General features: G+C 39.4%; 1 protein-coding gene across 3 annotated transcripts in view; it reads right to left on the bottom strand.

Moving 5' to 3' along the window:
• Window positions 1-12074, bottom strand: part of LOC115415473 (frizzled-3-like) — a 31143-nt gene that overhangs the window by 3209 nt on the left and 15860 nt on the right. For 2 of the 3 annotated variants that reach the window (XM_030129063.1, XM_030129071.1), the window contains exons 3-10: window positions 7307-7503; window positions 6634-6936; window positions 6345-6507; window positions 5098-5397; window positions 4608-4859; window positions 1266-1414; window positions 844-958; window positions 54-217 (exon numbers count right to left, since the gene is read on the bottom strand). In XM_030129063.1, coding sequence (XP_029984923.1) covers window positions 54-217; window positions 844-958; window positions 1266-1414; window positions 4608-4859; window positions 5098-5397; window positions 6345-6507; window positions 6634-6936; window positions 7307-7503 — 1643 coding nt within the window. The remainder of the gene's footprint in view (window positions 1-53; window positions 218-843; window positions 959-1265; window positions 1415-4607; window positions 4860-5097; window positions 5398-6344; window positions 6508-6633; window positions 6937-7306; window positions 7504-12074) is intronic. The other variant, XM_030129076.1, reaches the window with a different exon arrangement.

Here is a 12074-nt window from a genome sequence, read left to right as displayed (position 1 = left end):
GGGAAAAAATATAATTTCAACATGGACAGAAAGTGGTGAATGCGACGGTCTACCTGTCGTCTCTGGTGCGTCGGAGGCTGCCATGGTAACTAGCTTTGCTGTGGACGCTGCTGGCTTTACTTTTGGTAGAGGCTGGATGTCCATGGTGGGCCCTGATTGGCTCGTCCAGATCATCTAGGACTGCTAAGTGTGTGGAGGAGGCATGGGTTGACGTACCCTGTAGTAACATGGACAGAGGTTAGACAGAACAGGGACATTAAACCCTGAAGCACAGCTTTTTGTAGATATTGATGACTAGGTGATCAGGATCTGCTGACATCCTTGTCATTGGCTGCAAATTCAGGTTAGATGTTCCAAAATTAAAAAAAAAAAAAGCCCATATTTTATCCTGACACACAGCTTTGTTTGGAAGTTATGTATATACTGTATATGTACACTATCTTTATTGGTATTGCCATCACTACTACTACTGCTGCTGCTGCGAAGTTGACTAAGGGAATATTCAAAAGCTGAAATGATAATGATTTTGAGCAGAGATGTGATATGATGACAGTAGCCATCATCACCGTCCATTCCCCAACTAATTATTAAAACATTTTATACATTTCTGAAATTACCTTTTACTCTGGGCTTGGACAACTGTTGAACTTAACACTAATTTGTAATTAATCAGTAAATGTGGAACTGGACTCATAATGGCTGTAATAAATCGAGGTGGGAATGATTTTATCTTAGTTATTGCTTCCCGTCAAAGCCAGTATTTCCACTTTAGAAAACTAACATTAGCTAGAGGCTACATTTCTGCATCAGCCAAACCAATTCATGCTGTGTCTCTGTTCCTACCTGAGTGGATGTTCCTCTGGACTTCCTAATGACGGGGGTGTTTGGTTCACGCAGCAGTGACTGGGCTAAGTCTGGCTGCTCCTGCAGCACCTGGCGAGATTCATTCACCCCACTGCTTTAGAGACAAGGAAGATTTAAGAGGATTCATAGATGTTTGGGGTTTGACACAAAAGTGGATGGCAACAGCAGAGTGGGATGTGTAATTGAGGAAAAGGATGAGGGAGACAAAGGACAGAGAGGTGAGCAGGAGGAAGAGAATGAGATAATTGTGCTGTTATTGAGAGTGAAAGTACATTAGGGTTTCCTTACGTCACCACAATGCTGCATAAATATTTGTATTTATTCTAAATGTACATATAGTAAGTTTGTGTTTAAACCAAAAACACACAAAATGAAGGAGAAAAAAATTCCTATTTCCTTACTCTTTCCTTCTGCGTCCATGCAAGAAACTAGCCCATTCAAAGCAGGTCTTCTTACTGCCCACCCAGAAAACTGAGGGAATGCCGACCACCAACATCATCAAGTACTTAATTAAAAACAAAGCCATGGCTGGATGACTGGTCTGCTCCACCTGAAGACAACAGAAACATTTCAACAATCATCAAAAAAACGGCAGCAGAGGATCATACAAGTAGAGAGTGAAACAGAGAAGAGCAAGAGAAAAGGAGAAGTTTCATTATTGAAGAGCCGAAATTTACTTTGTTCAGAGCAGAATCAGAATTGTGAGCAGCTGCAGAACATTAAACTTCTGGTACATTAACAGGATTGAAGGTATTCAGCACTGGCAGGTGTTTTTATTCCGTTCAGTCATTTTATATGATGGAAGAGGGAGGCCTTCCTAGAAGAACCCGCCTGCTTCAACAGCTGAATACAGCTGTTAGGCTTAACAGTTTTCTGCTTCAACTTGTGGACTGATGTAGGATACAGTATCTTCCACCAGGGGGCAGGGTTTAACGTAAACATGTAAATTCTACATCTCTACCAATTTTATAGAAACTTGTTAAGGAAAAACAAATGAATAAATCTTCTTATATTCTCAAACATCAGTAGAAGACAATGTATAAAGGTATTGAGTATTACTGAAAACAAAACATACAGTAGTGTTTAGCCCAATGTCAGAATTTGGCCTTTTATGAAAGATAAAAATTAAAAGCATTTTATGGTCGTTTTGACTGACATGGCTGGAAGCAGATCATGATCAGATTTCCCTTCTTAGAAACAGATAATGTGATGTTCATCTTTGTTGTGATTCATAGTCACCTTGTGGTAGACCCTTAAAACCGGGGTCCATACAGTGAAAGTTACAGACTGGGTGCTGGATTTAAAAAAAGGCACACATATAAAGATTGAGTCCTGGTAAAGATAATATTCACATAGTACTTTAACCTTGTAACATATCTGTAAAGGCAGGGTGTCTTTGATTGGACTGAACAAGATACCAAAAGAACTTGCATTTGTTAGTATGCTTTAGTCTGTCTCACACAGCTGAAGATAACAGCTCGTTTTGATCCCGAGACAAAGCAAGAGTCTCTTGGCTTTCAGTAAATTGCCACCAATGGAGACACACAATACTAACAGAATCTGCAATTATCAAAAAACATGCAATTGCACCTCTTTACACACACACACACCCCCTGGGGCAAAGATCGAATAACGCAGAGCAATATTGAAATTCCAAAGCTACAATAGAACATAATGGGGGTCTCTCATCATGAGCTCAAACACACAGGCCTACAGACACATGCACACACAGACTCACAAGTAACATAAGCACTTGCACCTGCCTCCAGACTCTAAGATAGTCTGTCAGTCACACGTTGCTATTATAACGGCACTCAGAGGTCATAATCAGGAAACATGGAAACATAAACAACCACGTTTCAAAGTTTTCTCATAATGGACAAAAACTGATGACAAGCTTTTATCGCTTTGTGTATATGTGACAGGAAGTTGTCGTGTCTATCTGTCTGCGCTGTGTGTGTTTATTCTGGTTAATAATTTAGCACTAGGCTGGAAGAAAGCCGCACTCCCACCACTCTTCATAACTGCTACAAAGACCTCATAGAGAGCAGGCAGCAGTGCATGACAGAGCAAGCCCTGAGAGAGACACAGACAGAACTGAGAGCAAACAGGAGACTGAAAGCAGCAGAGTGTAGAACCCAGCAAAGAGACAGAGACAAAGACACAAAGGAGCAGAATGTAGTAGTTTTGTGTGGAGTTTTTCTTTGGAGTATTAGTTGAGCTAATGATGCATAGTCCACTCTGCTTCCTCTCCTTCACACAGACCTCAGTCAGACACGAACAGATGTCTATTACTCACATAAAGCCTATGTTCGTTAGAGGCTAATTACAGTCCTTTACAGCTTTCATCTTATTTTTTGTTTTACCACTAAAACTACTGTTGTCAGCATATTGTTTTTCGAAATCTGAGTCTTTCTACATCACATCAAAGTTTGACAGACACCACAAAGATAATTATGATGATAACCTTTCATACTTGGTGTAATTTTGTGCAATGAAAGTTATTATTAGAGGCTTTTTACATGTTCAACCTCAGTTTCACTGCTAAATAAAATCACGCTAAACTGTGCTGTCATCTTTCAGAGAGAATGAGCATTTATCACAAAATGTAATAAAGCAACTTATCTTTGAAAAAGTGGTCTCTGTACGTTACATATCTCACTGCACATATGTTTAATGCGTACACACACATCTTTCCTCCCCCATACCTAAACCTATCATGGTGATTTAATGAGGAGAGAAAAGCATCACGTCCTCCACAGCGGCAACTGAACACTTCACACCAGCTAAGTTTGGCATTGGAATAACAGACTGTGTGAGAGAGAAAGGTTACAGAGAGTTTGCATGCTGAGTGAGCTGGATATTCTGTCAAGAGTGCGCCTGCTTATTTGTGTGTTTTTGTCCAGCGAAGATGACAGGCAGAACTTGAGAAGCTGTCTGTTTTCCAACTGAACATGGCTTTGAGGAGTTTTTCCAACAGGGACATTTCTCTCGTGTGAGATAATCATATTAAAAATGCAGGTAAAATTACCCATACTGATTAATAGAAAACAAGAAGATTGATCACTCATGTTATGAACTGATGTATATTTCTAATAAAATTTAAATCTTGTTCACACGTTGAAAAACTCCAACGCAAAACTTTGTGGAAATGCCTTTAAGCTGACTGGCAAATCAAATGAATTACAAAGGAATAATATATCAACAACATTTATCTAAGGTTTTATATTGAATTGTAAAGACTAAAAAAAATCACTGTAACTGCTGTTATGTCAATGTCAGATGTAATCATTTTTTTAATATGACCATTACCTCGCTGAACTTCACCTTGTTCCTCAAGAAAGTGGTGAAAAAGTATTATAGAAGGAGAAAATCCCTACAAGTCTGGTCATGTTGAAGCTGCACAGACATCTTTAGTGACTCAGAAGATATTGTGAAGACAGAGACAGTTACAATGATCATGTAAGCATCTTTGGGGTGTGAAGTCACACCCCCTCATTTTTCAGTCTGATACTACAACAAATGAGACTTTCTTGACTTGTAAAACCATCTTTTAAATGGAAAAATGCACATAAATGATGCTGCAATTCAAACAGGATCAATAAAAGACTTTTCTCTCACCACTGACTGTAATTTTTTCCAAAATGAAGTCCCAAGGGGAATGACCAAAAGGGGCAGGAAGTCACATCTCTATAACCAAACACTTAATAACACATGTTTGACTGTGTTTACTGTGGCTGTACCTTGTATGGGCAGGGGATGTGGTAGAATCTGCAGTTCTCCTCCATCCAGGTTGTTTCCCAAAGGCTGCGGTAGGTGTGTTCGTAAAAATAGCACCCGATCACAGTGAGCAAGGGGACCAGGTAGAGCACGGAGAAGACCCCCATCCGGATCATGAACTTGACTAGTTTGGTCTGGTTCTCCTTCTCCAGTGGAATCTCCATTCGGACCCGGTTCAGAGCCACAATCCCAACTAACAATAGGGAGACACCCACCTGAGGAGAGAGTATCAGTGACAGGACCATTAATAATGAATGATGATTTGTTAAAACCTGGATGACAGACAGGCGGACAGGCCAAAAGACATCCACTTATCTCCCCATCGCTTATCGTTACCATCATGTCATCCACCCATCCATTAATCTGTTCACCCATCTTTTCATCCATCCCACCATCCCAGTCGTTGACTCTTTCATCTGCCCGCCCACTCATTTATCTTCCAACTGTACTCACCGCCACGTTAAAGCAGAGCGGTGCCAGAACAAACCACCTCAGGGCGTCTATGTCATACAGTCCGATGAAACATACTCCACTGATCCCATCTCCTTCAATTTTGTTCAGGGCCAGCAGGGTCACGGTTAGGGCTCCTGGGAGGCCCCAGGCAACAGCGTGGAAGAGGAGGGCTTTCTTCTCAATGGCCTCACTGCCCCACTTAGGAACAGCAGCCAGGAACCACGTGATTGTCAGAATGACCCACCACACGCTTCCAGCCATGGTGAAGAAATACAGGACCATGAAAAAAAGGGTACAGACCTGAAGAAGAGTGAAACCAACAGATTAGGTGTCTGTCAATCACCTGTAAGAAGTTATTAACTCACTGGCAGCCGTTTACATTATCACCCACGGGATATGTGGTTCATTTCATAATCATAATGGTGTAAAAGTGCTTAAGTTAACAACAAGCACAGCCTTGATTACTTCAGTTTTAAGTAATAATACTATTAATAGTATTAGTATCGGATGTATCTATTCTATGTCAAATTTATTTCTAATCATGTGGGAAAACATCAAAACTTAAAAGATCAAATGCTGATCAAAGATTTTTATAACTGGATAAATTAATACATATAATTTGTTACATATCTAGTAGCATATGAAATTGTTCAAAATGTATTAAATATGACTAATACTTCTGTTTTTAAGTTATTTTACCTTTTACAACTTGCAGCACTTAAAAAAAAAAAAAAAAAAAAAAAAAAAAAAAAAAAAAATATATATATATATATATATATATATATATATATATATATATATACTTAATTGTATTCTCCTTTAATATTGTGACCTGAAGAACTCAAGGAATATTAGGGAATTACTATATCTTCTCACTTTTTTCCCACTGCATGACAATTACAATTAAAAGTACTCTTAAATACTTATTCCTTGATAACTATTTTGTGCTTGAATCAGTTGTTACTAAAAATAGTATTCTCCAGTAAGTACAGGATAAAGAGGTAGTGCTGCAAGACAGCAAACAAATTAATTGGCTGAACATTTATTGTTTGTTTGTACTGTATTTTCCTTATGTGTACATTGCCTTCTGTTCACAATTTATTATTTAAGAGTATGATTCAAACTTCCACACATGGAAAAAAAAAGAAAAGAGAAAAAAACCCTATAAATCTAACTATATTGTACATTTAACTGCAAAAATGCACATTTGTGTTTAATGCAGTAGGGATATGGACTAGAATGTTCACCTTGTTGTGTGAACCCTGTGTTATTGTTGAAGCTCTGAACTGGGAAGGGCTGGCGGAGTTGCACGCTACCCTGTCTTCTAAGAGGAAGCCCAGGAAGAACACCAATGAAACCATGACATAACACACAGCATAGAAGATGATTGGTCGCTCAGGGTATCTGAACCTAATGGATAAAAAGAAAAGAAAAAACAGGTAAGTTATCCCAGAGCACTTTACTTAAAATGTCCTACATGAAAGTCTTTATCACGTTATACCGTGAAGCAAATCTAAAAACATTAGATATGCAAACCTGGTCACGTCGATGAGAAACGTCAAAAAAGTAAACAGTGTTGCGGACAAACAGACAATGGAAACAACTCCAATGAAGTAGCGCATGAAAGTTAGTTCCCCCTGGCTGAAGAACATGGTAGGGCAAGGAGCAGAGCAGTCCTTCTTGCCCATGAAGGTGTAACCCAGGTCTGGCTCGATCTTGAGCTCCCTAGGGCACCAGAAGCCATAGTCTCTCTGGACGGCCATTGACGACTGGTCGGTGGGATCAGAGCCTGTTTGCAGATCTTCTGGTCGAGGATAGGGTTGATCACAATCTGGAAACCTGAGAATGAGAGTAACTGTCAGAACAGGTAGACTTATCTGGCATTTCAATGAGATAGAAGCCTTTGCATAGACAATGATCAGAAAAGAACGATAAGACGCAGCGAGATAAGCAAATAAGGCAACTTAGGGAGGAAGAGGAAGAAATACACTGATTGTATGTTGTTTGAAGAGGAAAGTTATGGTGACATTTCCAAAGGAGAGTAGAAGTCCAGACAACACAACAGTATATGGATTTCTTTCATATTTAAGCAGCGATTAAAGGAACACAGTGAAAAGAATATATGCATAGAGTATGTACATAAATGTATAACAAAAACAACCCTAAAACTGCACTCAGTCAAATTGACCTGAAATGAACAGACACCCACCTGCTACACTCCATGTCGTCTGGCCAGGCCACTCCAAATATCTCCATGAGTTTGTCACACTCATCCTTAGCTCGTATACAGAGGGATCGACACGGCATGGACACCCGGCCGTACTCTGTGCACACCGGGGCATACAGCGCACACAGGAACATCCTCAGGTCAGCGCTGCACACAAGATTGACCATGGGATGGAACGGCTGCAGATGACACAACAGAAAAGGTAGAAAGACTTGAGGAAAGAAACTGAGGAAGGAAAAGAGTATGGAGTGTTAAGAGTGTAGACAGTATGCACATGACATCACAGTGGTCAGACGTCACTGAGTGGCAGCCTTCAGCATTGTACGGCACAAAAACACAACGGCATGGAAATATACCTGGAAAATGTAATGCAGCTGAAACTACCTTCACATATTCATTGCAATGTATCACTTTGAATAAATGGCATTTTATGTACTGCTTAGCTACAGCCAGATACCCACTCACCTAACAACAGCTGCACATATTTCTACTGTTGGCTTGGACTTAAAATAAACACTAAGTGTAGAACTGCAGGTTATGTGTTTTGTGTGTTATTTACAGCTTGTTTACTGAGGGAGAAAGTACAACTAGCATCTAAGTTTTGTATGCCTTCAGGCTTTGGTGTGCCTTTATCTGAAATAAGCGGCTCTAAATGTCAGGAAGCCAATTTCTCTCTATATGTGCAAGTCAGTGTACCACTGGTCCTTTAGCAGATAATCTTTTTTTTTGCTCCCAGTTTTGTTATTTCCCTTACTAAATGCAATTATGCTGCAGCATGTAAGTGAAAAACTGAGGGGGTGTTCTGGTAGGAAAGTGGCATCACTACATACCCTCTATACTTAAGCCACTGCAATATCACACAATGATCTCAAAGCTCTCTTGAGAACACCCACACATTCAATTCCTGAAATGATATTTGTCCATATCAGGGGAACCAGCTTGACAAGGCTACCTTTCATGCATGTGGGAAAGAGTGTGTATGATATTAACACACATTGACTGTATTTATACACATGTGCGGAAGTTAAGTGCAGTGAGTGGCACATATAAGAAGGCTCATATTCAACTTGAAATAGCCATCAAAGAGGATGAAGGCAGAGAGAGGAGTGTTCTCTGCTACAACTTACACTACTCAGTATCCCATAAATATTTAGAAGCTTATGAAATATGTATACCAGCAGTCATATTGCCAAACATCCCTTTGAAGTAGAGTACGGCAAAGTCAGACCTCTAAAGGTTGAGCCGTATCTATGTGTCGACACACTGAACAAACAAACAGTGGGATTATGAACATATTAAGGAATACATGTTCTGTTCCCTGCAGTGGTACTTTAAAGGTTAAAGAGTCAGATTTGTGTCCTACAGGGTGCTGGTTAAAATCCCTGACATCACTGAGCAGAAGTAGCAGCTTCGGCTCTTAACAACCACTGCTGACATACACTTTGGCCGATGAAGTTCATTCATAAACTTGAAGCTAGAGTTTCTAGAGCTGCATCATGCAGACGAGTTAAAAATCTTAACTAAACGTTTAGACCACAAAACATCTAAGGGAATGACTTAGTTCAATCTGAGCTGCACATACAAATCTAATAACCTGTCACATTTCAACATAAAGTAACAGCTTTGCTTATGAGTCGATATTTGAAAAAAAACAAAAAAAAAACAGCTACATATGGTGACAGGAAACTGCTTTGAATTAACATAACATAAAGGAAGTACATCATTAATGTTAATTTTAATTAATTGAAAAATAATAGTTAATTCAGTTTCATGCTAAATGTACAGCAATAGCATTTAACATATTTTGCCAACCTGCAACTGCCAAACCTTGTACATTGTGTGCTTTGAGGGTTATATGAAAAGTGCACTACATCTATTCAGCTATGTAACAGTTCATATCACCCAACTTTACTGAACCTTGAGTTTTCTAAGATGCTTTCATGAGAGATAACAGAGAAATCAGAGCAGAACCATCAGAGCAATGAATAGAGACTAGAGCAATGTAACAAAACACTTAGCCTGACCGCACACAGCACCACAATTGAATTACTGTATGTGTACATGTGACAAAAACTGTGCACTTACATTGATTGCATACAACAAAGCCCACAGCATAAGCTTACAAACTGTATGACTGCATTTGTGTTGAAAGTCACGCATCAGTGAATGTGTGTGCCTGTTTTATGGTCGTTTGTGAGTGGCGTTGGGCCTGGTGAGTATGTTTTGATCGTTCTCAATTGCAGTGATCTAGATCTGCACATTGGCGAGATGCTCCACCAGTAAATGGGTGCAGTGGTGCATGGGCCATGACATAGTTTTGCGCATTGCAAAGATACATATTTAAGCATGTGAATACACACACCACTCAGCTTCATTCAATAATTCACATAACGTGGATGGTTTTCTCTTGTATGTCACAAGCAAGGCGAAATTTATAACAGACAGTGAAGGCACAAACCTTATGCACGTTGGTTGTGTGCATTAGTGCTGAGTAGAAAGAAATTCACACATAGTACATTAACATTTACCTAACAGAAGTCATCAAAACAGTGATATTCATCAACTTGGCTCTCCTTCAGCAAACTATTTTAATATCAATAATGGAATAGAAGTCTTATTTTGTGTTACTAAAAACTGACTGATGTCACTTCAGAGCACTACCTCTGTCCCTGTCACCACATCACTCCAGCCTGAAGCTTCACTTAACTGAGTGGTAGTTGCTTTCTGCATCAGTGTGTCTTACTGCCCAGCAGAATGGTAGCTTTCTTCATATTACCTCATACCAACTCCTATAGTGAATGTGTGCGTGGTTTCCTTTGTGCTTGTCCCCATTCTGCCCATTCCCTTCATGCATGTGCAGTTATGTTTGTGTGTGTGCGTGTGCATTTTACCGTTTTAGCATGTCCCAGTTATTGGGTGTGTGCACCAAATTCAACCCATGTGTGCAAATATCTGTGGGCAATTATTCAGACAGTCAGGGCAATTGCCCCCGAAAACCCGTCACAAAGAGAATATTGATATTAAGTGGCCTAACTGTGCCACCCAACGAGAAGGGAGGAGGAAGCCCTCAGTTTTCCATGAGGGACAACTGGAGTGCATTGTCTGGCATTTTGTAGTTAGTTGGTGTTGGAAAAGCAGGGAAAGGAAAGCGGAAAAGCCTGGAAGCCTGGCCTAAGGGTGAAGACGAAGCAATGCTGTAAGATGTAAAGGGATAAAAATATAGTTAAAACAGAACAACTAAGACAAAATATCTCAGAATCAGCCTCCTTGTAGTTGATATTTCTGTGAATCCTTAGCTCTTTTTTATTTTTGCTCTTACATTGAGAAGTGAACAAAATCTTCCTGATCCACCACATTTTTTAAAATCAAAAGGCACCAAACCACCCAGTTCCACAATATGCCTAAGTCAAAGCTTACAATCAATGCACTTCTGCATGAATTGTATTAAACCCATGGAATTATACAACACACTAAATAATTAAGAATCATGCAAATGCATAACCAACACTGTTCATTGACTAATTGAATGAATACAAAGAGTAGGTGTAGCTGCATGAGAATAGAAAGAGAAAACCTGATAAAGTTGGAAACAAACAAATGTTGCATGCCGTTCACAAATACATGTGCTCGGGGCACACTGGCATAAAATGAAGTGTTAAGAACAGCATTTCATCTGAAAGGTTCTTTAAAATGGAAAAGTATGTTATGTGGTATCCAACAGTACTAAACATGACAAAGCAACTTTTAATAAACTTTTAAAACATTTAGAACTATTCATACATTACATCCTAGCAGAGAACACAAGGTCAGACTACAGGATGAAAGAAAAAACATTTTCAAAACATCATGAAAAACACCATAACGCCATCCATCATGCAGAGCTTTAGCTTGACGTCTCCCCCACAAAGCTTTAAAATGGCATGAATAGTGGCTTGACCTTGGCAATTTGGCAAATGAATTTGTGGGAAGTGACATTTCTATAGTGTGATACAAGTGTATTCACAAATTTGTCTTTGAGAAGTGCTCTTATTTCTATACAAGTACCACTGATTCCATTGCTGTCTAGGGAAATTTGTTATGCAGACCCTACAGCATAATGTAAGGGTCTGTTTAACATCAAATAAAAGCTACAGAAATCAAAAACCTACATATGTTCCTTTACTACATTTAAGTGGTGAATTTTAATTCGACATACCCCAGTGTATCAGAGGTGAACAAGGCATTCCTGTTCCATTAGAAGCCGGCAGATCTCGGATTGCCAGGCTGACTAACACGGACAGATGCCACTATTGTCAGAGAATATGACAAGGACTGCACATGAAAGAAAATTACATGTTTTTTTGTCAGTGTGTGATTTAGGACAAGTAATTGTGGACCTCCTGAAAGAGATGGGTAACGAGAAGCAGGGTGGGTTTTTCAACACAGGAGAAAATGGAAAAAGAGCCCCTGACTAGTCCACCTCTTGTTCAATAGAGGGATTAAGTTTCTTTTTCTTCACTCCCTTTCTCCAAAGTAACCCAGGGGGAGGGAAGAAAGAAAGAAAGAAAAAGAGAGAAAAAACTTAAAGTAAAAAAATCAACAAAGAAAGAAAGAAGCATATGATTAACAGTCATGTAATGCAACCAACTATGTGTCTGGCAGACAAAGATGGATTCCAGATGACAGTGAGAAAAAGATGAGCATGCAACAGACGAAAGCACAGGATTTGTCATTGGTGAAAACCACCTTCAGCATTTAGTGTTTCCTATCA

The sequence above is a fragment of the Sphaeramia orbicularis genome, chromosome 3 (assembly GCF_902148855.1).
Source record: "Sphaeramia orbicularis chromosome 3, fSphaOr1.1, whole genome shotgun sequence".
NCBI lineage: Eukaryota > Metazoa > Chordata > Actinopteri > Kurtiformes > Apogonidae > Sphaeramia > Sphaeramia orbicularis.
This window is presented reverse-complemented; position numbering and strand designations above follow the sequence as displayed.